Genomic DNA, 26435 nt, shown 5'->3' on the forward strand with positions numbered 1-26435 from the left:
GAATTTAACTATTTCCTACTTTCAAACCATATGTCCATATACACCATTGAAAGTTCTTCACGAAACATTGAATTTCCTCACCTAGAATGTCAATTAAAATAGGATGCCTCAATTACCAAGCTTGTAAGTCATGCATATACAGTTATACACAAAGAGACCTTACCAACAAACCAAGAACCTTAGTTGTGTGAAAAATCTACATCAACCAACTAGTCAAGCAATTTGTATGTATTAGGTGTCTTCACAAATTTTACTTTTTTTTTTTTTTTTTTTTTTTTTTTTGGACACAAATTTTTCACTTGACATTTTTCTTAGGTTCTAATAACAAATCCATACAAGTTCTTATATGTAGCTATCATGAACCATTCATTTTTCATTATATTATTAATTGGTTGTATGGCTATCAAATAGCACTTGATTTTTTTAAAAAAAAGGGGGGGGGGAGGGGGGGCCTTGAAAATGGTTGTAGCTATATAGTGAACCATTCAATTTTCATTACATTATCAAATTGGTTGTATGGCTATTCAATTTGTATGTTATAGGTGCCTTCCGCCTTCACAAATTATCAAACAACACGTGATAAAAAATAAAAAAAAATAATAATAATAAAAAAAGGGTCCTTTGAAAATTGGGGTTTTGTGCAAGCGGGCTTCTTGCACTCCCCCTTCTACGACCATGTCCATGGCTATCAAACACTAGCTACACATGAAGGCATGAACCTACAGTAGAATTATCTTATACGTTTGGATGCATCTAAACTTATCTACTCATGCTAAATTATACGTTTGTGAGTGAATTTATTGATGATAAGACATGTACAAGACCAAAACTTAGATGTAGGCTATGTACCCATTTTAGATTCCTTGAAATTTAAAATAAATAATTAGACATGTTGCACACAATACCATTTTGTTTATTTATTGCTTTAACGTCTTGTTCAGGACCCAAATCATGGGTGAGATATGAAACTTTCAAGACCCATACATACTAAGTAGTATATTATTGATCTTGATTCCTTACTTGGCAGACACTAATAATTGTTTCTCAATCAACAAAGCTATCTCACAAAAAAATTCCATGACAAGAAACAAGATAATTTTTTATTTCTTACACAAAAATGCTACTTTCGCCATACAAATAAGTTTAGGATACCACAATGCTATCATATCATTTAGAGATCAATCACAATTAGTTGAGGTTCGTTTCATCTTCTTTTATGATGACTAGAATATTTTTGTTCACTTTTGAAAAACAAGTTGATTCACGAGCGAGAAAGAAAATTTTCTTAATACAAGTAAGTTAATAACTACTCATATGCCTTTATGTTACTTTCAACCTATGACTTTTGTGTTACGCTAGCTCCGATACCATGTTAAAGAACTAACTTAATTAAAGGTTTAAACTAATGATTGAGGCCCATAAATATATTTTATACTTTATTAAAATGATACAAAATGGCAACAAATAAACACGAGCTATCAAATCAAGCAGTTAGCTATTTTTATTTTTCTTTCTGATCCGACAGATAAGAACACTCGGCTATACATATTATAATAATGAATTAATGATGAAATAGGAATAATTACCAGTAACATGAATAGACCTACCACTTTAAACAAAGTACTCCCTCCCCTTAATTACATTACTCGTGATTTACATAACTCGTGTGTCACACGCCAACCTTTTTCAAGCGATGTCCTAATATGAAAGGAAGAAATTTCTATCTTATCCTAAATAAATAAATATACCATTGGAAATAGGTGTTCTAGATGAAAAGAGTTAAAATGGAATTAAATGAGCGAAAAAAATTTTTTCTACTAAAAAAAAAAAAAAAAAAAAAACCTATATTGTTCTTACTTTATTAAACACAATATCAATAAATGTAGAATAAGCAAAGCAAGACATTTTAAGACATGATAACGATGAGTGAGACAAGGTATGACTCACAGGGATCTTGGCAACAACTAGGCCTCTTGATGCCCTTAAAACTAACCTCGATGAATAACCTTGTTTGATTCAAAAAATGTGCTCTAAAGACCAAATTTGAAAACACGAAATTAGACTATTTCGGGATATTTTGGTACCCAACCTCAAAAACTTAAGTAATGGTAAGAAAAGCATCAAGGGATCCTATCTTGTTTGGAACAATATACGATTTAATCGTTAACACAAAGGCCTGTAGTGGCCTTGCGCTAATGAAGAAGGTCGATCGCATAAAGACTAAAATTGACAGTTTCAGAGACAAAGTGGACAATTTCAACCATCCAAATAATCTCCCAAGATCTCATTGAGTACATAAGAAGCACTCAAACCTCTTTTTTTTGTCTCAAAAAGTGGAAAATTGTCTAAAATTGAAAGGTTATACAGTCCACATTCTTTGATCAATTTCGAAATTCTTTTCCCAATAAAAAAGAAATGTGTGAGTTGTCCCCTAGGCTTACCAGTATGTTTCTCGCCTCAGATATGATATTAGTTCAATGATATGGTTGTTCTGGAATTTTGTTGCTATGGTAGTCAGAAACAAGAAATGATTCCAATCACCATGTTGGCATCCAAGATCCTTGTTAAGGTGTTGCAAATCCTTCATAAGGCTATCCGAATTTCTACGAGTACATCTTAATGAAATTACTTTGCCAAGGTTTTTCATGATCAGAAAATATGTGTGACTAACCCACATACATACTTTATGTTCTTTATACAGCCAAAGATGCACTAATGCCTTGCCTGCTCAAGACCATCAATCTTTAATTCATTTTTAGCATAAAATGTATTCACTTGCTGCAGAAACTAGAAGCTCTTGTTTGTCGACTAATAGTCCTTCAGAAACAGAATAAAGAGATGCTAGCTAATCTGGTGATGAAGTCCATAGTGCAGAGGAAAAGTGGTGCTTGAAAAAATGATTATCAGGGTTTAAGAGCAAAAATTTACATTTTGTAAAGAAATGCGCATCAGTCTCCTACTCAACTCTATTTCACGTAAAATAAACCAGAAAACCTCATCAACATAACCAGCTTGTATCTTATGCTTTGGTTTAACTTCCTTGTATAAGACAGCTATTTAATTTGTACATGTACCTGTACAGCTACAATTAACTTCAAGCTGTGATGTGCTGCTTAACTACGGACTGTTGTTCCCAACCAACAAAGCAAAATTGAAGTCATTAGCTAGCATTTGATGGTGCTTCAGTCTCAGGTTGGATTTCATCATAAGTGCCAGTAGCCTCATTGTATTTGTACCTGTACAGAAGTTCAACGTGTCATATACGCAGAAAAAACAGAGATATTTAAAACTATTCAGACGAGCACTTGATTTCTAAGGGTGTTAACAGAGCACTTGTTATATAAAGATCACCAAAAGCAACAATATCAGAACTTAAAATCCAAAAGAGATGGAGTCGGCTACAAAGACCAAAGAGTCATCTCCTGGAGTACTGAGTAGCACACGTGAAAGCAATATTATGAACATCTAGCAAACTTATCACGAGCACTTCATATAAACAAATATTACTCATCTAACCATGCCAAAATTACATTATGCTAGGGATGAAGTAATTATGAAATGACCACACTCTCAGCTACAGAACATGTTTAAAAAGTTTACTATCATCTGGCACCTGCCCAAAGTTCTTTCTATAAAGACCTCTTTTCACTGATATCACAAATGAAAGCTTTTGAACTATTTATCCCAGATTACCCCCCTCCTCACTAACATAAATAAAGCAAACTCGAAGTAAAATCTAGCAAAATATATAAAAGTGAATAAGAAGTGCAGAATTACCATTGTCCTGATGATGCAGAGCAAAACAATCCAGTGGAGGGATCATAGTAGTATCCTAGGCTGCTACTGTAATAGTATCTGTGAATGGAAAACACTTCATCAGATGAAGAACTGAATAGATATAGCTAAGAATAAGAGCAAGAATAAACACTTAAGAAGATAAAGCACAACCAAGCAACCACCAAAGACCTAATCCATCATATAGAAACTAAGTACGTCTTACAGCAGCGCAAGGCACTTTACCATGTGGCAGCTTAGCAATATAATCCAAGCTGTGTGATTTCCAGATAGCCATAGCATCCAAAACCACACAAAGACATGAAGCACATTATTATAAACTTCATGGAAACCATTTCTGAGCCTGAAATAATTTATCAGACTTCCAAAAGCTTCATTCTATTTCATACTTCAAAAGTTATTCATTATTCTTGTGCACACAGCAATAAATGATTTAGCTTTAAGCCTTAAAGCCATTTTCTAATTTCAATTTATAATATAACATACTTCTGAAGATCTTTTCAACATAGAGCTGCTAAGATTCATAGAAATATTAAGAATCCACACATACAAAAAATAAATTAATCAGACATCAAATACATCCTACCTGTTTTTTATCAAACAAAATTCACTCAGCAAGAACTTACTGAGGATATGCACCAAAGATATACAAGTATACATGTGACAACAGCTGGGAAAATGTGATTGTGCATTGAGAGTTGTGTCAACAGAAGCTACACTTCATAAAACAACTCAAATTCAATCTCAAGACAAATTCAAACAGTAAAGACAGTAAAACAAGAAACACAAGTTCACAGGAAATGATATTGACAAGGTGTAAGAATGTACCCTGATGTTTCGTCGTACACATAATCACTTTGCACAGCCCAAGAACCTAAAATAAATGAGAATGAATTATCTCACCAACAATGTTATTGTTTTCTTCGTAAAGAAAGTAACATAAAAATATACTACCTCCGTTTTTTTTTTGTTGACACGTATTCCTTTTTAGGAATTTATTTTTTAGGTGACACGTTTCCTTTTGGGGTAAGTTTTTTACCTTGCATTTACAAGCTACACCACTTGCTTTATCATTCTCTCTCACTCTCTCTCCTCTCCTTAATATATGTGCCTAAATCAAACGCGTCAACTAAATAGAAACGGAGGAAGTATATTATATGGGCATTAAACATACTTTCTGAATCTTGGTTTCCGTTTTCCACTGCCATCTGAGTACTTGTGTCCACGCTAGGCACAGAGGCGTCATTATTCTGATCAGAATTTGCAGCCACGTTATCATCTTCATCAGCAAACATGTCAAGTGCATCATCCTCAGTTCCTGACACAACATTATTTCTTGCTCGAGCAAGGGCCTCATATCCTTCTACAGGAAAACAAAATATCGAAGAATGGTCAAATACTACACTCACGTAGTCACGTAGCTACAGTCTTGCTAATAGTACATAAAATATGGAAATACATTGTACAAGCAACATTTATCATTTTCCCTGTAAATGGGTGTGCAAAACATGGAATGTGATACCTTCTAAAGAGCCAAATAAAACGTCACACACACACACACACGGAGACATATTTTCCCTGTAAATGGGAGTGCAGCACATGGAATGTGATACCTTCTAAAGACACACACACACACACACACACACACGTTGTGCAACTTAGATTATTCGTATCTCAATTCGAAGGTATTAGATGTAGCTACTTGATGTTTTACATAGAATATAGGAATTTTTTAGATTCTATTCAAAAATACTCTATTGACGCACGCATGCACACACACACACACACACACACAAGTGACACAACCCAAGAGGAAAGATAAGCAATGCAAGTGGTGCCCTTTCACACTAAGAGCTCCCAAATTCTCTTTCACCATTAAAAAGATAACAATGAGAAGGAAAAGCTAGACATATAGATGAATTGCAAAGGGAAAAGGAGAACACAAAAGCAAACAGGAAAACATGAATTAACCATTTACCTTCACACAAGTTATACCATTAGAAAGATGTTCACACAAAGAGGATCTCAAATTTCATCATGCATAAAACAGCAATTTAAATATGGCATTTATACAACAGAAATCACATTAATTTAGTAATATTCACGGGTTAAGCCAGATATTATATAAATTTTTTAAAAAAAATATACACAATGAATGAATTTATTTCATTCACAGGATGTCAAAACTAATAATACAAACCTGCCTCGCGTACAAAAACCTCTCGCTCTTCATGATAAACATCTGCAATGATAAGAGAAAGCTACTTATAATTATTGCAAAATGAGAATCCAGAACCGTTAATCAAAAGCTAACAATCAAAGATACGTGTAACGAAATACTCAACTGTAGTCCCCATTTTCCATCAGCCGCATGGCATCTTCAGTAAGTTGGTCAAAAACACGCTTTGTTTCTACGGACATCTTCACTCTCTTGTCAGTTGTACCTTTCAGTCTCTTCAGTGCTTGTAAAACCTGCAAGATACGAAGTTATCACATTTATCCACAACAATACATCAAGAAAAGCATCCATCTAAACACAAGTTAAATAATACTAATATAAGATAGACAAGACAGGAAAGCAAGCAGCAGTGTAATAGACTGATTTTCCGGTTTTATAAATTGATTGAATAAGAAGGAAATCAAGAAATAATAAAAATGAAAGCTTGAGTCTTACTAATGGCAAAAGGGTTACAAAATGATATGTTATAGCTTTAAGCTATTACTCTCTTGGATAACTTTAGGTTATCATCCTCTTAATAACTTTAGGTTACCATTCTCTTTCATTCCACAATACAAATCTCATGCCTTTCTATTGCTATGCTATTTCCCTTTTATAATCAAGCAAAACTACATAAATAACCTAAATATTAATAATGTTTGTCCTTTACTGCTGAAGAGTAACAGAATTCAGTCCTATGTTGCCACACCCCTTAATGCTCCCTTAATTATTTTGTCTTCTTTTGCTAAAGTGTCTTTTCACTCTTTCGCCTAGTTTTGGGTTCATTACAAGCAGCAACAGCACTTGTTGTGAAATAGAAGAGTCTTAAGAGCGGTCAAGATGCAAAAGCCTTAACCTTGACCGGTCAAAAGAGCAGAAAGGCAGCTATAATCAAAACATCAGTTGATAGAAGTAAAGAAAGTACTAAAAGTAGCATGAGCTTCACATTACTAGTATACTACAAAGTAGCAATAGTATAATGAAAGTGGTAACACTATCATATTAGTACATAAAGATGCGCTAGAACAATAGTATACAAAAAACAGAGCTATGACCGAAAAGAACAGGAATGTCAATGATGATAGGACAGACCAGGATAATAAAAGATGGCAAGAAGGAGCAAGGAAGAAAAGAGCAAACCAAAAGCTGACAAAGGGATGAAAACCCACAGGATCAAGGAAACCTGAACTTATTCACCAGTATGATTTCTTATTGTAAAGGTTGTTTTCTGTGAGTTGTAATGGGAAAAAGTGCAAAACCAGCCAGATAGCTTGCCCCAGATTTATTAATTTCTAAGCATTTTTAACAATCCTTTAATGTGCTTCCTTCGAATCTCCTTGATAGAAAATTAGAGTATCTTTATCTGCAACCATAAAAACTTGGACCATCACATCTCACCTTAAAGCTTCAGGACTTTTGCAGAGGTCAAACCTATCAAATCACTCAGTTTTTGACTCTATCCTTCCTAGCATCTAGTAAAATCATAGGTACATGGAATCATCCTCAGCTCTACAATATAAACTTATGTACTTTCTACCCAAAGTTCACAGACTGCATCACAAAGAGGAGCTAAGGTGATATCACATCAACAAAATTTGTTAAGTAATAACAAACTCATGCACTTCAGTCCCAGAAGTAAAAAAAGGGAATTTGCCTCAGTCGCCTGAATTTCATACACCATGCTTCTTTAAACTCTTTGATAAAGGGAAAAAAAATGCCAAACCACTAAACATTTTATATATTTGAAATGAACAAGAATACAAGATACATCTCTATCCTTCCAAAACACTTCCCAGGAGATAGTGTCTCAAGAAGCTTCAAGACTCAATAGATAATCCGATATGAGGGTTCCCTGGCTGTTTAGCTCTTATATAAGGATATTAACAACTAACATTCTCTGAAGTAAACCCTGTCCTGCAACCAACCTTCTGGACAAGGTAATAGCAGTACACATGAAAGGTAGCACTGAGTCACTGACCTATAAAGAAATTCCAAAATAAGAAAATTCCTCCCATGACATAGATGCATGCACAATGCATAGCAACAATCTTCAATTGGTCACCTAGCAACACCTTATCTCATCTAACCACCATAATTCCATATCCAGACACCCAACAGAACTTGAGAATCACTATATACCACTTTGATGTGTAGCATAAATGTTTCAAGCTGGCCAATACAAAGAAATTAATGCAAGTATGCAAGTGTAGGGCTAATTGAAAAGAATGAATCCCTAGACTACTTGTCTCGAAATCCCTCAACAACACAGTATAGGATATTAAGAACCTTGTATGCACTACAAGACTCCTAAAATCGCATGGCTTTTGGAAAAAACCAATGAGATCAACGCATCCAACAGTAAAAAAATGACAATTTGCTGACACATGGAGATATAGAGCTTAGAACAAAATCAAAGAGGCTCCAATGAACCTTATGGTTGGAATGACCAAACCAAGGACTAGCCACTCCATTGAGTTTTTGAATAATTTACAGAAAAACAGATAAAAGAGAGAAGAGCAAGAATATGATACCGTTTCACCGGGCTCAAGAACATCAGCTATACGGCGCTTTATCTTTCCTATATCATCAGAAGTCATCTCCTGCTCTTCATCATCATTATTAGGAATAGTGGAAATTATATTAGCGAGCTTTGGGTCTACTTCAAGGCTATCAAGCCATGCATCCTGCAAAACAAATAGGTGATCAGGAAAAGCCATATTACGCAAAGGTCAAGTTACAAAAATTTGAAAAAAACTAATACTTAATATTATAGCATACCTTCTCTTCCTTTTCAGGTACATATTCCACAAAGTTCCCCGCTTCATCAAAGTAACCTTCTTCTCTTTCTTTTTCCAAATTAAAAGGCTCCAATTGGATACCATCATCGACAAAAGATTCATTTTCCTGCCAAAAGAAAATTCCAACATAAGCAAACACCATCTTATCCTCAAAGAAATGTACAACAGTAGAGAAACTGTCGTAAAAAAAGAAAGCCTCCTCACAAGTCACAACAGTAACTTTCACCTGATTTGAAACTCTATAGATGACAAGCGGAGAAGTTTTTTCAATAGAGAGGGCTTTGGAACATGGATAAACATTAATGCAGGAATACTAGGAAACAATACCAATTTACACGCAAAATAGGAATAAAGATAACCAGTCAATAAGGCTACAACCACCATTATAAAATTATAAGCCTATATCTCTCTGGTAAAGTTCGTCAAAGTGCCATGGAACAATAATCCACTTCCAGCCTTCCCAACCTTTTTCGCCAACAACTGAAAGTCCACTGAAGAGCCATATTAGCCTAAGCTGAAACTCAAAAAACCTGGAAGGCTGGAACTCACATCTTTAGTATTACCTCCAGGCTCCAGCCCAAAAGAAAAAGCGGCTTTTGACTATTGACATTCAAACTCGCTCAACTTAATTGTCATAATTAAAAAACATGTCGAGTTTTACTACCATATGCAGATATAGTGATAGAAATTATTCGTGAAATTTGACAATGCATAACACAAAAGTCGCAATCGATGTATTATATTATTATATAATGGCAAGTAACTCTAGCAGAAATTATTTTCAGAAGATTCATGGGAATATAACCTCTATGACAAAAAATAAGTTTGTTCTCTCTCCAATATTACTCAATATAAAACTAACCAATATACCTTCACTCCCACCAAATTAATTCCAAAGTAGCCGTTTTTCAGAAATCATTCTACAAAATTACTCAGTAAAAAACCTAATAAGCAAACAACTCAAAGCACCATACTAATTCAAAACTCACCCTGAAGAGCTAAAATGCAACACCCAAATCAAAAGCAACATATAAATCATATAATCAATTAAAGCGTCACATAAATTTAATCAATGCCAAAAATTACAAATAAGTAAAAGAACAAAGACAAAACCTGATATTGAACTTCAGCAGCAGAAATTTGAGCCACTTCAACCTCACCATCTTCAGTAAAAAGCTGAGTAGTCAAATGAACACGGCGCTTCGCCCGCTCTTTCGCAGCGACACGGGGGTCCGAAAGATCAACCGGTCCAGCTACTTCAGCCTCCACTGGAGCCACCGGCTCAGGTGCTGCTTCTCCTTTAAGCTTCTTCTTCTTCGGAAATCTAACTCTCTTTTGACTGCACAAATTGACATTCATATTCAATACAGAAAAGAATCAGAAATTGGAAATGATGTTCGATAAATTAGGTTTTGTGTAGTAATTGAAAAAAGGGGGAAAACAACAAATTTATTGAAATGGAAGAAAGAGAGAGAGAGAAAGGATACTTGTTGTTTTTGGAATCATCATCTTCGTCAATGAAAGGGCGCTTGCGAGAGGATGAAGAAGGTCCTTCCATGGCGATTTTTGTGCTGTTTTCGCACTTTGCAGTCGAATTCTCTGCTTTCTCTCCCTATGATAGGTTTTTCACTAAGGCGGTATTAATTTCATTTTATTACAATTTCTTTTTCTTTTAGTTTTAGCAACAAAAGCAAGGGACAAAGTTGGAAATACTTCGTAAACTGGCATGGCACCCGTGCAATGCACGACTTATAAATTTTAATACTTATATTCATTTAACAATATCTCAAGATAAAACAATTTAATGAGTAATAATGAATTTACTTACATAAGTGTCTTTATCATACATTTTTCACCTCTCAAAATAACGATATACTACTTTTAAATGGGGGATTTTTCTACGTGGCTAGTCACACTGTGTAGCCAGGGTTACTTGAGTTACTCGGTCATGGGTTACTCGAGTTACTCCGTTACTCCTGACCGAGTAACCTCTCAAGCAACCCCTGATCGAACCCCTCGAGTAACTCCTGATCGAGTAAACCCTTTAATAACCCCTGACCAAGTAACCCCTCGAGTAACCCCTGATCGAGTAAACCCTTTAGTAACCCCTGATCGAGTGACCCCTCAAGTAATCCTTAACCGAATAACCCCTCAAGTAACCTCTAACTAAGTAACCCCTGACCGAACCCCTCGAATAACCCTTGACTAAACGCCTTAAATAACCCTTGACCAGATAAACCCTCGAGTAACCCCGAACCGAGTAACCCCGGACCAAGTAACCCCATAAGTATATAACCCCTAACTGAGTAACCCCTGACCGAACCCCTCAAATAACCCCTAATCGAACCCCCCAAATAAACCCTGATTGCGTAACTTGAGTAACCCCTGACTGAGTAACTTGAGTAACCTTAGTCACATGGTGCGGCCAGCCACATATAAAAATTTGTGCTTTAAAATAACTTTTTTATTCTTAAATTGAATGTAAAGTTTTTAAAAATAATTCAATTCAATGAACTGATAATCAATACCTACATTAAGTCATTTTTTTCTCATTTCTACATGAGTCACTGGCCATCTCATTTTTAAAATGATTTAAACACAATACAGCGCTTTTTTGTGTGGCCGGCTGACACACACCAAAGCATGAGTAACCCCTAACAACCGAGTAATCCTTGACCGAGTAACCCAGACTTACTAAGTGACCCTTGACCGATCGAGTAACCCTAGACAAAGTAACCCTTGACCAACTGAAGGGAATATTTCAAGCATCCCACACTTGAACCCCACTGTGATCATACACTTAAGCATGGTGGCGTCCAAAGGGAAGGAAGCTAGAGCAAAAAGAGTCACCAACAAGTTTTAGGAACTTGTAAACTGTTCAAAGGGTGAAGGTTACACCCCTTAACGATCCAGGAGATCGCTAACTCCAATAGGTCTGGAACCATGACTGGAAGTTCGGGGATGAGGTACAAACCCAACCTAAAAGAGATTGAACTTGCCCTAAAAATAGGCCTCTACTTTATTCTTCTCGTATTCATGTGCGCTTTCTGACTAACATACAATCAATAGGTTAATCCTAAACCTGTTTAATCAATGTTGGTTGATTATTAATGCACAAATAAATCTATTATTGGTGATCACTTGAATTATAACCATATTAACCCTAAACAAGATTATTGATTATCTTATTAAGCGTGATTACAAGTACAAATTCCCTTTAAACATGCAAGAGAAGCGTGATCAAGCAATAACAACAATATATATCAAGCAACATAATAATCACAATCATCATCAATAATAATATTCAATCTCAAAGCATAATAATAATAGCAAGACCCTAGGCATGATACTAATAAGATTAATAACAAACCCTAGCATGTCACTAAACATGACAATAACATGATATTAGGAAAGAAATAGGAAGCATCATAATAATATCAGAAATATTAGTTAACCCTAAACATGATACTAGGAATCATAAAAACATCCTAACATGATACTAGGAATTAACAAAATAATCTAAACATGATTTCTATAATAATAAAGCAATTAAACAATTAAATTACTTACTTGGATGCCTCGTATCTCTTTCTAATAACAAAATACACACGTTAGTAACTTCAAGGAAAATAATAAATCAACCAATTAAATTAATAATTGAAATAGGAATTATGGACCAAACCCTCAGAAATTATCAAACTTTCACGTTTAGGGCGAAGGCAACTTCGAACTTGGCTAGGTGTGTCTAAAACTTGTGAACGCGGTATGATGTATTTTGAAAAGGGCTAGGTTTAGAAAAAGAATAGAGAGAGAATAAGCTTTAGCTTAGAGAGAGAAGAGAGATGATTGGTGATTGTTGATGATTGAAAAAGGGGTGATATGATCTCTATTTATAAGGAAAAAAGGGTCGAAGGAGTAGAAAAGAATCCGAATTCGAATCGAAATAAAACTCGTCGGTCAGCAATTTTTGCAGATTTTGTTTTTATCATAACTTTTGATGCAGAATTCTAAATAAGTCATATAATATGTTGTTGGAAAACTCTTAAAGTCTACTTTCCAATCCAATTAGAATCAGATTAAAATCTTTTGTAGATAAAAAGATATGGCCGAAATAGTGGGACGGTGTCAGTTTTGAATAGAGTTTCGTATTACTTTCATATCTTTTTCGTAATAGCTCAGAATTAATATTATAATATATCACTGGAACGATAATTTCGAGATCTATCTAACCATATAAGATTTGGATAAAAATCATGAGGCACAAAAATAATATCTGATTGTCTTTGAACATCTTTAAATTCGAATAGAATTAGGACTTAAAAAAGGAAAGTTTTTATTCAATTTTAAATTCTCTAATTCTATCTTTTCAAAAAGGATAATTAAGATCTTTTAGAATCTTATAAAAGCTTCTAATTAATCATAATTAGTTTAGGAATAGGATTAAACCTTTGGACCCTCCACATGATCATTGGGTCGTAGGTAAAATCCGGTTTGAGCCCAGTTTAGTATTTTGGCCATAACTTCCTCATTATTCATCGGAATTGGCCTTATAATATATCGTTGGAAATGTCTTTTCAAGCCCCATACAAATACACCATTATTGGACCCTTATCATGGACCAAACTAAACTGGACTAGACGTTTTCATAAATAGAATAAGAAAAGAAATATTTTCGAAAATCAAAAGAAGTATTTTATTAAAACGACCGCATCTCAAGACTTTTCACACTTCACCTTGTTCGATAATCAAATGACGTGAAAGATATTCATCACTGGGTTTGATTTTTGGAGAGACACATTTGGGTGTCTACACCAACCGAGTAACTCTTGACCAAGTAACCCCTGACCGATCGAGTAACCCTTGACCAAGTAATCTGCCACACAATATGGTTAGCCACATATGAAACTTTGTGAACTCCATATATATCAATCAATAAATCAATCAAAGCCTTAATCCTATAAACGGCGTCAGCTAACATGAACCAAAATTGATTATTCTGTGTAGTCATCGACATAAATCTTCCTCCTCCATCTTGTACGATCCAATGTTTCATCCTTATGCAAATCCATACATTTCATATCCTTTCTAAATTCTTCCAACAAAGTCATTTTCGTTCTCCCTCTCCCTCGTTTGACCCCTCCATACTCCCACTCTTCGAACAGGTGCACCTTCGGGTCTCCGTCTTACATGCGCAAACCAACGCAAGTGATTTTCCCTTGGTTTATCTGCAATGTCTGCCACACCTACTTATTTGCGAACTCCATATATATTTGAAAAATTTTACTATTATAATAACAACATGATTATTGTATATATAATATTGTACTTCATATATCACAAATAATATCATATCTTTTTTCTCCTCTATAGCCTCTAAATATACTTGAAATTTAATATGAATTGAAACTTCTAAAAATAGGATTTTTGATACTCTCTAATAGCATGAATAAAAGTCATTATATATATATTATTTCTCATATTTTTCTTTCACTCATGGAAGATAAAAAAACATTTGATAACGTGTTACAATTAACATATTTTTTTAATGGATAAATAATAGGTCGAATTGAGTTTGATAATATTAGCGAGGTTGACAGTACAACAATGAGAGAGCACAGTTAGGTTCAACATCATGGTTTCCAAAAAAAAAAAAAAAGGTTCAACATAATAAGAAATGGTGTTGGCGGCCATAGGAATAATGTGGGGGGGAAAAAATAAATTAGGTTGAAGAAATAACCTGCTCTAATACCATGAAAGGATTTTATTCCTTCGTAATTAGGTGCTTAGGTTTTTGTTTTCTTTTAGTTTTATTGATTTTGCTTGTTTGATTTTTGCTTTTCTTGATTATTTATAGCCTCATTTGGAATTAAAAAAAAAAAAAGTTTAGAGCATATACAATAGCTGTACGTGTGCTAATAAGAATAGCAAAAATATACTCTACAAAATAAGAACATTTTTTTTTTGAATTAAGCAATCTAAAGTCAACTAATATGGACTAAATATATGTTGAATACCCGTGAATAAAATTGATTGAGAAACAATATTAAGAAGTCAAGGATATTAAATATTTAGATAATTAATAATTAAATATTTGACAATTATATAGTCTAAAAAAATAAAAAATAAATAAAAAACTAAAACAGGGACACGTGTTGCTTTGGAGCTAGTGTACCCTGTTTTAGTATAGTATATAGATAGATGCATAATTTTTTTTTAAAAAAATATGTAATTTACTAATTTTTGCACTATTGACTTAGGGCTTCTTCTGATTGACTGAACTGAGTTGAGCTGAATATTTTATGAGAGAAGGAAATTAAAAACTGAAATAAACTGAAAATAAGCCGAAGAGAACAGACCCTTATAGTAGGAAGTACTTCGTATTAACTACTCCATAACATAAACTTAATGTTTACCTCTTGATAAACGAAATTCTTTTTAAAAGATTTTTTTTTTCTTTTGTTGATTTAGAAGAGGTGCAAAGACCAAAAGACAAGAAAAAAGAGAAAAAACTACAAGCTACCAAGACAAAACAATAAACAAACTAACTACAGAGGGACAAAGCGTGGTAAAGCCACACCCTTAGTATCCTCCTTTAAAATACGACCAAACTCTACCGGAACCTCATTATTGAAAAACAAAAGTTGAGAGTCTTGGATGACTCCGCTGTTGGCCAGCCAATACGCCGCTCAATTACCTTCACGATACACATGAGCTACCTTCACCTCCCATCTTGGATCACTGAGCATTTTCTGGCAATAAATAATGTCATGTATGCTTTCTCCTCTTGGCACCTCTCGCTTATTCAAAGCTTGAACACAAGCAAGGTTGTGAAGTTGCACCTCCAACTTTTCAATTTGGAGATTCTTTGCTAATCTCTAATCCCCTATTCAATGCCATCACTTCTGCCCGAAAAGCAGAACAATACCCAAAATTACCTGAGAAAGCTGAAATTAAATAACCTCTGTAGTGTAGTCTCTGATTAATGCGCCCCCTCCAGCAGATCCTGGGCCCCCTTTTGCTGCACCATCACAAATTGAGTGTATACCAACCATATTCTGGTACACGCCATGATACATTCACTTGTTCTCTTCGCATATTGCTGTTGTGCTCTTCATTCAGATTGCTTCTCAATGCTCTTCTTGCTTCCTCATAGCGCACTTGCAGAAATGCTACAAAATCAATTGGGAGTTGGGAGTGCATCCCTTCTATTGAAGACAACACAATTGCGCCATCTCATATCCACCATAATGTAACTCCAAAATATGTTACCCAGGCCAACTCTATTAACAGGGCCTTTTTTTTTTCTTTTTTTTTTTTTTTTTAATGTAAAGATGTCACCATTGAATTACACATCTCCTTAGATTTGAGAGTAAAGGGGAGGTATGGGAAATTCCCTATTTTCAAGCACATGGTTGTCGTGCATTGAATATTGATTAGACGATTTTTTAACTCTATTAACAAAAAAATATATCGAGAGTAAAAAGTGCAATATACAGGATGAGTCTCATCATTCTCATGATTTCCCTCCCTAGAAACTTTTAACTATGATGCACTAGTACTTAGAACTTTTCAATAAATTTGTCACTACCAAGTAGTACTTGGTCTAGTGGTAATGGATTGTATTTCATATCCATGAGGTTGTGGGATCAATTCCCATCATGGAATGGGCAACCATCTTGAGTCTCCCACAACCTGGAGGTTCTAATGTGCAAACCTTATCACTAGATCAAGACTTGTTTGGTTTTTTGTATGATACATGTATTGAAATACCAAACAACAAGATAGGTGGAAACTTTTTGGGAGTATACTTGAACATGCCATTTCATTTAAAACATTTGTTTGTACAAGTGGAAGAGAGCTACATACTTACATTCAAAAGGAGAAGGTGAAAATCAGATAAACAGCCAAATGGTGTTTATTTTAGAAATTACAGTAAGTCAGTATTCAGTAACCTATCAACAAAAAGAAAAGGATGACAACTCTAGGAAGAACTGCGAGTGGATCGTTGAATCGGACTCTTCCCTCCAAGAGTCTGAATTATAGCTTCCAAAAGTTTAATATCATTGTCCCTCTTGGTGATCTCCTCCTGTTTTGCACGCAGCTCTTGCATATGCAGTTCAAATACCTCTGCATTTAAAAGATGAGCTTGTCAGAATAAAATCTAAAAAACCAAGAGCATAGCTACACAAATGTATTACATGATAAAGTATAAAGAGGACATCAAATTTTGATCTAACATCAACTTTTGTTAGCTTTCAGCAAAAGTATAACTGGGGAACCACCCATAAAAATGTGAAGAAATTAACAGAATAGAACCACATTAGAAACTGATATAAACGCAAAACATTGAATAATTAGCTCATCTCAACCAGTTATGGACAAAGATCTATAAACAGATCAGATCCACAGGCCCTACTAAGTGTGGACATGGATGAAAAAACTAAGTTGGGTAGGAAATACAACTTAATACAACTTATTTTAAGTGGCCAAATAGCCAAGAATTACAGTGGCACTATCCCATCACATTTGCTTCAGAGATGCAAGGCAAAGTAACCCACTGTATCAGGAGCAACTTTTGTCAAATAATAGCTTACAATTTGGTTCTTGAAAAAACCACATTTTACATTTCTTACATACTACATTAAGTAGAGTCAGAAGACAACAGTGCACTTGGGAAGGAGCATTGAGGAGAATGAATATAAAGCAGCTAGGAAGACTAAGAGACATAAAATAGAGGAGTGTGTATCATAATAGGAGAGTCATAGATGTCTATAGGAAAAGAGATCCAACAGCGCTATCCCTATGGAATGTAGCCAGATGAGAAGAAATCTGTCCAACACTCCAACAACTCGAGTAAGTCTTGAAGCTTGAATAGGCAGGGAGAGTTAAACAAAATAGCCCTTCCTGTACCCTCTCTTGCTTGTTTGACACACACAGTTAAAATATGCCTTATTATATATAAAACTAGTGAAATGCAATAGCAAATGATCGCAACTTACCCTGGCAATTTCGGTAAGTTATTTAGGTTTTAACAGAAAACAATGAATATGATGGGTACCAATGGACAATAAAGTGATGTAAAGGAGCTAGTTTCCAAAAAAAAAAAAAAACAAACACAAACAGTTTTGAAAAGCCTTATATTACTAAGTGGTTTATGATAGAAAGAACCTAAGAATCTCTTTTGAGCCCTCGGTTGTGATTAAATAATGGACATTCATAGATTTCACATAACCATAACTTTTAAGTATAAACACATAAAATTGAAGCCAAATTCATACTTGATGTGTTCTCAAGCTCTTTTGTGATTTCCTGTGTGCGTAATTCAGCTGCCTTTTGAGAAGCCTCGGCTTGTCTTTTCTCTGAACGAGCATGAGCTGCAGCTGTGATAGAAGCATCAAGTTCTCGCTCTAAAGTCTCCACTCTTTGCTCAAGAACCTGGACAGAGCAGCAACCCAAACTGTCAACAACGTATAGCTCCTCTTTGGAAACAATAATAAGCCATTAAAACTCAATCAACAAATGTGCAATACTGAGTAATGTATTTCAGAACTACAGCACAATGTAATCACATTCTCAGCTGCCTCAGCTTGTCTACATGCCTACATCTTTATGTAAGAGATTTTATAATACTCGGAATAAACTACCCTCTAGTCTCAAATTCTCAATGGAATCTTGCCATTGCCACAAAGCTCAACCTCCCATCGAGTGAACTTGCTACCAAATTTAAGCAGCTTATTCCCGAGCTAAGAATAATAGATGAAGTCATGAAGTATTATGTATGCAACCTGTCAAAAAAAAGCGAAACTCGCTTGTACAGTGTCACATTTCCAAACACTAGATGTCTTGATCCCAACATTTCATTAATTACCAAATCATTTACGTTAAACTGCTCTACCAAGTTCAAGCAGCACAAACAATGAAACAATTATCAATTTAAAATTCATAACTAGCCAAAAAAAAAAAACACCAACCCAACTCATCATTTGGTCAGATTAGCCAAAAAATTACAAACCAAGTTCATCAAATTAGCCTAATTACCTACATTTCTATCTCTTAGATATCCCAAAAATCCTCAACATTTCTATTGATCTATACAACCAAAAATTACTCCAACCCCAATTCATCAAATTGGAATAAAAAACGATTCACAAAAACCCCAATTCCAAATTCTTCCCAGAATTCATCAAATTCCAGTTCGAACCCACCAAAATTGAAGGCATCATAATACAAAATACACATGTCAATGGCAATACAAAATCATAATTCAATCCCAGAAATTAATAAAGAAAGCTTAAAACAATGTAGGAGAGAGAAAAAGACCTTGATGGTGCGAGACTGTTGGGAAGCAAGCGAAGCTTTATTGAAGGTATCTTCATCAACAAACACAGCTTTTTTCAGAAGAAGCTTCTGAAGGGACTCGAGATTTCCAGAAGTTTCCTTGAGATTTGCGATCGCAGAGTCCCATCTCTCGTTTGCTCTCCCTTTTTCTCTCTCCTCCATTTCTCTTCTGCTCTTCCCTCTGCTTTCTTTGTCTTTCTCTTGAAGAAGAAAACTCAGATGATATGCTACCTAACAGTCTAGTCAATCTCCCCTTTGACCAATTTTTTTTTTTTTTTTAACTTTTACTTTTAAACCGCTAATTATGAGCAAACCCAAACAAAATACAAGTATGCATATTAAAGGGTAAAATTACTAACATTATTATCAGTTTTATATGTGAATCGTATTGGGAAAATCACACTTATCGAGAGATTTCTTCCTATGTACTTTCAGATTCTCTTTCAATATGTGACCGGTATTGAGTTAAGAGATCAAATTACAATTTTTTCACTTGATCTAAATTCGAAGTTTATCTAAGGTGATAAATTTGAACTTTCTTGCTAATTACTGCTCAAAATTGTTTACCAAAGTTAAAGTACGTAGTATATTTAATCATCAATGCTAGTAGCACAAATTTTATTGATTGTTGGTGATGTTTAAGTTTTGAAAGTTAGCCCAATGTCTATCTAGCACAAACAATGAAGCAAACCCATATTTGCAATATATGTAACGGGAATCAACCTAAGTTGTGCATCAACCTAAGAAAACAACAATCTTTCATTAATTGATGTTGAAGATAATAATTGTAGTTGTTGTATGCACACTTGGATGTACGTGATATGCTTGTTGAGTTTATGATGTTAATACTCGTATTCTATTTGTTCGATGATAATCACACGTATGTGAGTATATTTAAGTGTGTTAGCTGCGTTCCTTAATTCATATATTCTCCGGTATTAGAACGATATTTATGTCGAAAAGGAATATATCTCTCTTTGAAAAGGAAGGTAGACAAGGAATACAATCTCAACCAACAATGAGATCGAGTAAACCAAAAGAACATATAGTTCACTAACAAAATAAAACAGCATGCATATATTCATGAGAAATTGAGAATCCATGTAAAGTGATTATGCTCATGAAAATTTAAAGAAGTAAGTTACAATTCTTACAACGAATGAAAAGAAAGCCTACGATCAACCATTTAAAAAGAGAGTTTATAAAGAACTAATCAAAGATATCATGGGAGATGAAATATTTATAGTGAAAGATGGGGACATGGGGTTATTCATTGGGTATTTGGGTATACACATAAAGGGGGAGTTACACAACCATTCCATGGCAATCCAAATTTGCGATAAAACCTTTGTTCACACATCAACATTCTAAACAAAAAAGATGTAAAAGTCAATAAATTTTATAATTGATTAAAGGTTTAAGGGCGATGTTTAAAATATGAGATCGAATCCTGTCTATTTCATATACCTTTTTTATAACTCTTTCTAAGTATTATAGATATGTGATTATTATCGATGAATAATATTTAGTCATTATTAATTTGCATTACTTTCACTTATTCAAAGTTTAATAAGTTAAGATAAATTTAGTTCAAGAAAAATAAGTTATGCTAAAGGTTAATCAAAGTGAAAATGATGAATAAAACACATCTTTCATTAAAAAAAAAAATAAATAAATAATTTTTTTTTTTTATACAATTTTCAAGAGTGTATTTAATGATTATATATATCCCTTAGAGTTACATATTGCATTACCCAAGAATTTATTACACCACCACCAAAAAATAATACTTGGTAAATGAATTCCGTATATAAATTCGTTTATGGACAAACTAGTGTATTGCTCCATCCGTTTTTAAATACTTGTTCCATTTCTATTGTTTGCACTATTCATTTGTCCTACTTTGACGAATATTCGTGATTTACACATAAGAAAAAATATAGTCTTGTGGGTACTTGTTGGAATCGTTCGGCACATGTGTCCAAAAAAAATGAAACAACTATTTAAAAACAGAGGGAGTATGCGTCAATTATTCCCGAACATGTTTTAAAAATAAAAAAAATAAAAAAAATCCATAAGGGCTATAACCTAATTTCTGCAAACATAAGAGTACTGTTTAAACTAGTTCTCTCAGACTCTCAGTTACTCTCCTAGTCTCCTTCTTCAGTCTACCACCCTCTCTATAAGAAAGAGGGAAAAGTATTTCATTTGCAAAACTTAGTTGCTTCAATTTCAAGCACAAGGTATGTCTTTCATCTTTCTTTAACTTAATTTCAATTCAAAATTTGATCTTGTTTATCTTTTATTTGATTAAATTCGTTTATTTTCATAGTTGAAGATTAATTCAAACAGACAACCATGGCCGCCAACTTAGGTGTTAACGTTGAGTCGCTTCAAAGTTCAATTGTTTATAGTTCAACCAGAAAAATTTATGGGGTTTCCAATACTAAAAACCCAAACTTTTGTTACAAAGCAAAACCCACCTCATTTTTAACCCCCAATAAGTTGTCTTCATCATCTTTGGCTCTCAAAGGGGTGGAATCGAAGAGGGTTATTGAGAAAAATTGCCGGGACTTTTCGGTTTTGAGTGGCGGAAATGAGGCTGGTGGGTTAACTTACAAGGATGCTGGGGTTGATATTGATGCTGGGTCTGAGCTTGTTAAGAGAATTGCTAAAATGGCTCCTGGGATTGGTGGCTTTGGAGGATTATATCCTCTAGGTATATATATCTTATCCTTGTTCTTTTTGACTTTCGAGTGTTTGTATTCTTGCTAATTGCTTGGAATTAGTAGTACCTTTTTATTGCTCACTTAGTTAGGAATTAATTGTCACATTGATAGTGTAATTTGGATTAGTAGTGTGACAATTAGATATGGGTCGAGGTGGTTTATTTTAAGATAGTTGCAAAGCTATGTGAGATGGTTGAGGGGGTGCACAGGCTTCGTCGTGGCTGGGTTGGGGGGGGGGGGGGGAGGTGAAGGTGGCTAGTGTTGAATCTGTGATTGAGGGGGTGCACAGGCTTAAAATTTGAGTATTTGTTGATCACTCCTTAATTAGGAAGCATGGATTTATTTGGTGTGTATATATTTTTTCAACATCCAATGTTGTTTCATATAGCAATTTGCTGAAATAACTGAAGTTCTGAAAAGTACACCCAGCCGCATATGACTTCAGTACTTCATTGTTTAATAATGCGGAGTACATACTTAGCCACTTCAGTACTTCATCCAAGGCTTTTGTATGTAGTACGGAGTACATAGCCACTCCAGCTGTGTAATTCGTGTGGTGTCTGAGTTTAAAGACAATCGTCGTGCATTTATTCTGTGTGATTAATTGAAAGTCAGATGTTGGAGTGGTTTGGCCTTGTCTATAATTGATTGTCTCTTGTGAAGGGAGAGTAGAAGACCATACCGTACTCCAAAAAAAAAAAAAAAAAAAAAAAAATGTATCATAAATTTTAATTTAGTTATTGTTAAGGTTTGAACTGTTTACTCTTCTAATCTTATATACGACTGCTTTTGTTACACAATTTTGTCTCTTTGTATATGAAAAAAGAGTAAAAAGCAGTTTGACGTGTTTTGGCTAGTTCAGTAACAGTTTGATTGGAGTATATGTTTTTTGGCTGTTAACTTGATCTCGCCCTGCCACTACTCTAACAGAAGAATTGTTTGCCACAGAGTTAAGGAACCCGGATGAATGGTTAAGATGTGAATTTTGATGGAAAATATAACTGTCTTAACTGGATTCTGAAATTCTCTTTTCTTTGAATTTTGGATTGTATTACTAAATTGATATGCCCAGTCTTCTTGTTTGACATGACTAGTAGAGGGTCATTGCATATGAACTTAGAGTTAATTTGAAACAACCTCTTTGCTTTTGTAGCAATGAGGTTGCATACTTGCTTGCATATCCCCCCTCTACTGCCTAGGCTGGGAATCTTTCTAAAGGATCGTGCGTAGTGATGTTGTGGATCAAGGTAGAAAAATGTGTTTAAATTTTTTATTTTTTTTTAACTAAAAAAATAAAAATAAATCTACAATGTGCGTTTTTTTTCTTGTGTAACTGGTTTGTAGCTGTGTTAAACCTCTTTAACACTTTGATACTTGTGCAGGGGATTCATATCTTGTTGCTGGTACAGATGGTGTTGGCACCAAATTAAAGCTTGCATTTGAAACTGGAATACATGAAACTATAGGAATTGATTTGGTAACATTTAATTTTGATCTTTGGTCATGCATTTTGCTGCTACAATTGGCTTCTTACTAACTATATCTTCAGGTTGCCATGAGTGTTAATGACATTGTTACTTCTGGAGCAAAACCCTTGTTTTTCCTAGATTATTTCGCCACAAGTCGTCTTGATGTTGACCTTGCTGAGAGGGTACTTTGCTGACACGCTTTTTATATTTCCCTTCTCTTAGTGTGTACAAGTATTTTCTTATCTGTAGAAAGAATAGTTCCAAATTTTAGTTCCTGCAAATATTTGAACACAACATAAATAATGTCTTATTTCAGGTTATTAAAGGAATCGCTGATGGTTGCCAGCAATCTGATTGTGCTCTTCTGGGTGGAGAGGTAAGTCAGAAGCTCTGCATGTATTAACTTTAGCCATGATTCTTTCTTTTTTTTCCCCTGAAATATGTTTTTATTTATAGATTGTTAATGTGCTTAACTGACATGCTTTAATATTTGATATTCATAATTTTCCTTTGAAACTGGGTGGTTGTGTGAGGTAATTGTTAAAGGAAGTTGTTTAAAATCAAAGCTTGAGCTGTGCAGGAATGGGTTAGTCATTATAGTAGAGCTTAATACTGAAGCCAGATTCATATTTGGTAGATCAGAATTTAGGAAGTTGTTTAAAATCAAAGCTTGAGCTGTGCAGGAATGGGTTAGTCATTATAGTAGAGCTTAATACTGAAGCCAGTTTCGTATTTGGTAGATCAGAATTTAGGATTCCGCTACATGTATTTTCAGTTCTTGTAATCTTCTTTTATGCTTCATGTCATGAACCTGAGATTTTTCATTCTTGTTTAATAGATTGGAGTAGCATAATTAACATTTGGTTGACGTAGCAAATTTTGTGTTTTAGACTGCAGAGATGCCTGGCTTTTATGCAGATGGTGAGTATGATCTTAGTGGATTTGCTGTGGGCATTGTGAAGAAAGAATCAGTTATTAATGGGAAAAATATTGAGGCTGGAGATGTACTCATCGGTCTTCCATCCAGTGGAGTTCATTCCAATGGCTTTTCTCTCGTTAGAAGGTCAGCACTTATTTTTTTGGCTCTAGTTTTGTGTGATTGACACAACAGTGGGCCAGACTTGAGATAAAATTGCGTTTAAGATGTAAACAATTAATTAGCATGTTGACGTATATGTGCGTGTTATAGGGTATTGGCACAAAGTGGCTGCTCTTTGACAGACAAAATTCCCGGTGAAGCTACTACTTTGGGTGAAGCCTTGATGGCCCCAACTGTCATATATGTTAAGCAGGTGATATATTCTCCTCCTGTTAAACATGTTACTACATTATTAGAGGGGCACAGAGCAGGTGATGGCCCCAACTGACCAACTGTCACTTATGTTTGTTCATATGTTTTTTTGGTGAGAAGGTGCTTGATGTGATCGCCAAGGGAGGAGTAAAAGGGATAGCACACATAACTGGTGGTGGGTTCACCGATAACATACCTAGAGTTTTTCCCAAGGGTCTAGGTGCTGTCATTGATAAAGATTCTTGGCCTGTTCTTCCCGTGTTTAAATGGCTCCAAGAGGTAAAAAGAAACCGTCTTTGATGGATTTGATTGTTCACAATGATTTCATAGGTTATTTCATTGAACTTGGTTGACAAGCTCTGATTATAGTACTACGCAGAAAATTAAGTATATTGCATTCTCTAATTTTACATACTCGTGCTGGTAGGTGGGGAGGATAGATGACAGTGAGATGATGCGGACTTTCAATATGGGTATTGGAATGGTGCTTGTGGTAAGTCCAGATGCAGCCCTCAAAATTCTTGGCGATGCAAATGGAGCTACTCCAATGTATCGCATTGGTGAGGTAAAGACAGGCGAAGGGGTTAGCTATCGATGAGATGCTTCTCAAACTAGATCTTTATTTATGCAAAATGACCCTAGAGACTTGTGTCTTGCTACCCCCTTTCCCTCCCTTATATTCTCAACAAGCCTCATCTCTTGAGCCCTCTCCATCTTTCCATATAACTTCTGTCAGCACATAATCTGCCAGAATATGGTCTGATGCAGACTAGGAAAATATATGTGCAATGATTAATGTAATGATTGCACATTAATAGCCATTTTAACTTGTCGGACCGCTACAATTTTGATTGATGTAATGATTACTAGTTTCATTAAAATTAAAAAATGAAAAAAAATAGTTACAGCTCATTTTCTAATTGTTTTTGATGAAGTTTGCTCTATTACTATTCATTTCTATCAATCTTTGTTGTTTTTTTATTTTTTATTTTTTTTAATGATTTTTTCATCTTATTATAGGTAGTCAATTATAATAAGTATATTCTATATTTTTGTAACTAACTTATTGTGTGTCTATTTTGTGGTTGTATCCTTTCTAGTACCCACTTTTTAGTACTTGTAACATGTTGAGTCATCTAGGTGAACCGTGAACCCCTCTTTTTTAAGAAGTGACATATGGTGTGTGTTATTACTTTTAATATTATGAATGTATATACTACGTAGTAATAAGTTATTGTAAGTCCATTGTATCCAAAAATAGTAACAAGTTATTGTAAGTCTGTTGTATCTAAAAATCTGCCGAAAACAGAGGGATCTGTTATTGTTATTTCGAAGACCCTTTTCGGTTTTAAACTGCTCAATCACATTACAGTGATTACGCTGATGCAGATTATAATTGGAAATCATAACATGACATTATGACAAGCAGCTTCAAATCAATAAGTGACTTTCCTTTTCTTACCCACAAAAAAAAAAAAAAGATAGAGCTTGAAATCATAATCATAATGACAAAGAAAAGCATGGAATCACAGACAGCTCAATCATAGGAAAGCACATGCAAATTATGCAAACTATATTACGGATAAGCTTTCAACTGTAATACTATGAAGATCTTGCACCGTTACAAAGTATAAATGCACCTGAAAATTATCTGTAAGACATGTCATTACTCACTACTGTAGTTCTGTCAACAGAATTGTAAATAAGGAGAGAGAAATTAGACAGCCTGCTTTACTTTACTACTCCTAGTTTAGATTAGAATAAATGAGGTTTTAGTAGTGAGGTGCAAGATAAGTG

At 34.6% G+C, this 26435-nt stretch overlaps 3 protein-coding genes across 3 annotated transcripts; 1 reads left to right on the top strand and 2 right to left on the bottom strand.

Annotated features, from left to right (window-relative positions):
• Positions 1-2869: 2869 nt before the first annotated feature.
• LOC145588304 (uncharacterized) lies at positions 2870-10452 on the bottom strand. The gene is made up of 10 exons (XM_081644948.1): positions 10299-10452; positions 9925-10150; positions 8792-8917; positions 8545-8697; positions 6141-6267; positions 5996-6037; positions 4970-5158; positions 4624-4669; positions 3778-3855; positions 2870-3236 (listed from the first exon to the last, which is right to left on the bottom strand). The coding sequence occupies exons 1-10, from the start codon at positions 10367-10369 to the stop codon at positions 3161-3163; spliced, it is 1134 nt and encodes a 377-aa protein (XP_081501074.1). The 5' UTR covers positions 10370-10452; the 3' UTR covers positions 2870-3160.
• Positions 10453-16604: 6152 nt separating this feature from the next.
• Positions 16605-19360, bottom strand: LOC145588305 (uncharacterized). Its single transcript, XM_081644949.1, has 3 exons — positions 19132-19360; positions 18090-18246; positions 16605-16938 (listed from the first exon to the last, which is right to left on the bottom strand). Exons 1-3 carry the CDS (start codon positions 19309-19311, stop codon positions 16793-16795), a joined length of 483 nt encoding a protein of 160 aa, XP_081501075.1. The 5' UTR covers positions 19312-19360; the 3' UTR covers positions 16605-16792.
• Positions 19361-21247: 1887 nt separating this feature from the next.
• LOC145588306 (phosphoribosylformylglycinamidine cyclo-ligase, chloroplastic-like) lies at positions 21248-25558 on the top strand. The gene is made up of 9 exons (XM_081644950.1): positions 21248-21392; positions 21482-21868; positions 23261-23355; positions 23428-23529; positions 23664-23723; positions 24238-24410; positions 24537-24639; positions 24759-24917; positions 25066-25558. The coding sequence occupies exons 2-9, from the start codon at positions 21508-21510 to the stop codon at positions 25234-25236; spliced, it is 1224 nt and encodes a 407-aa protein (XP_081501076.1). The 5' UTR covers positions 21248-21392; positions 21482-21507; the 3' UTR covers positions 25237-25558.
• The last annotated feature ends 877 nt before the right edge of the window (positions 25559-26435 follow it).

The sequence above is a fragment of the Chenopodium album genome, chromosome 17 (genome assembly GCF_948465745.1).
Source record: "Chenopodium album chromosome 17, dcCheAlbu1.1, whole genome shotgun sequence".
Taxonomy (NCBI): domain Eukaryota; kingdom Viridiplantae; phylum Streptophyta; class Magnoliopsida; order Caryophyllales; family Amaranthaceae; genus Chenopodium; species Chenopodium album.

Excerpts from the sequence above, each read along its gene's own strand:
- LOC145588305 (XM_081644949.1), bottom strand. The coding sequence starts at position 19,311 with ATGGAGGAGAGAGAAAAAGGGAGAGCAAACGAGAGATGGGACTCTGCG. Across the intron at positions 18,247-19,131 it reads AACAGTCTCGCACCATCAAG|GTTCTTGAGCAAAGAGTGGA; the intron begins GTCTTTTTCTCT and ends TGCTCTGTCCAG. Across the intron at positions 16,939-18,089 it reads AGAGCTTGAGAACACATCAA|AGGTATTTGAACTGCATATG; the intron begins GTATGAATTTGG and ends TTTTAAATGCAG.
- LOC145588304 (XM_081644948.1), bottom strand. The coding sequence starts at position 10,369 with ATGGAAGGACCTTCTTCATCCTCTCGCAAGCGCCCTTTCATTGACGAA. Across the intron at positions 6,268-8,544 it reads TTCTTGAGCCCGGTGAAACG|GTTTTACAAGCACTGAAGAG; the intron begins GTATCATATTCT and ends CGTATCTTGCAG. Across the intron at positions 3,237-3,777 it reads TCTGCATCATCAGGACAATG|GTACAAATACAATGAGGCTA; the intron begins GTAATTCTGCAC and ends ACTTCTGTACAG.
- LOC145588306 (XM_081644950.1), top strand. The coding sequence starts at position 21,508 with ATGGCCGCCAACTTAGGTGTTAACGTTGAGTCGCTTCAAAGTTCAATT. Across the intron at positions 23,356-23,427 it reads AAACTATAGGAATTGATTTG|GTTGCCATGAGTGTTAATGA; the intron begins GTAACATTTAAT and ends CTATATCTTCAG. Across the intron at positions 23,530-23,663 it reads ATGTTGACCTTGCTGAGAGG|GTTATTAAAGGAATCGCTGA; the intron begins GTACTTTGCTGA and ends GTCTTATTTCAG.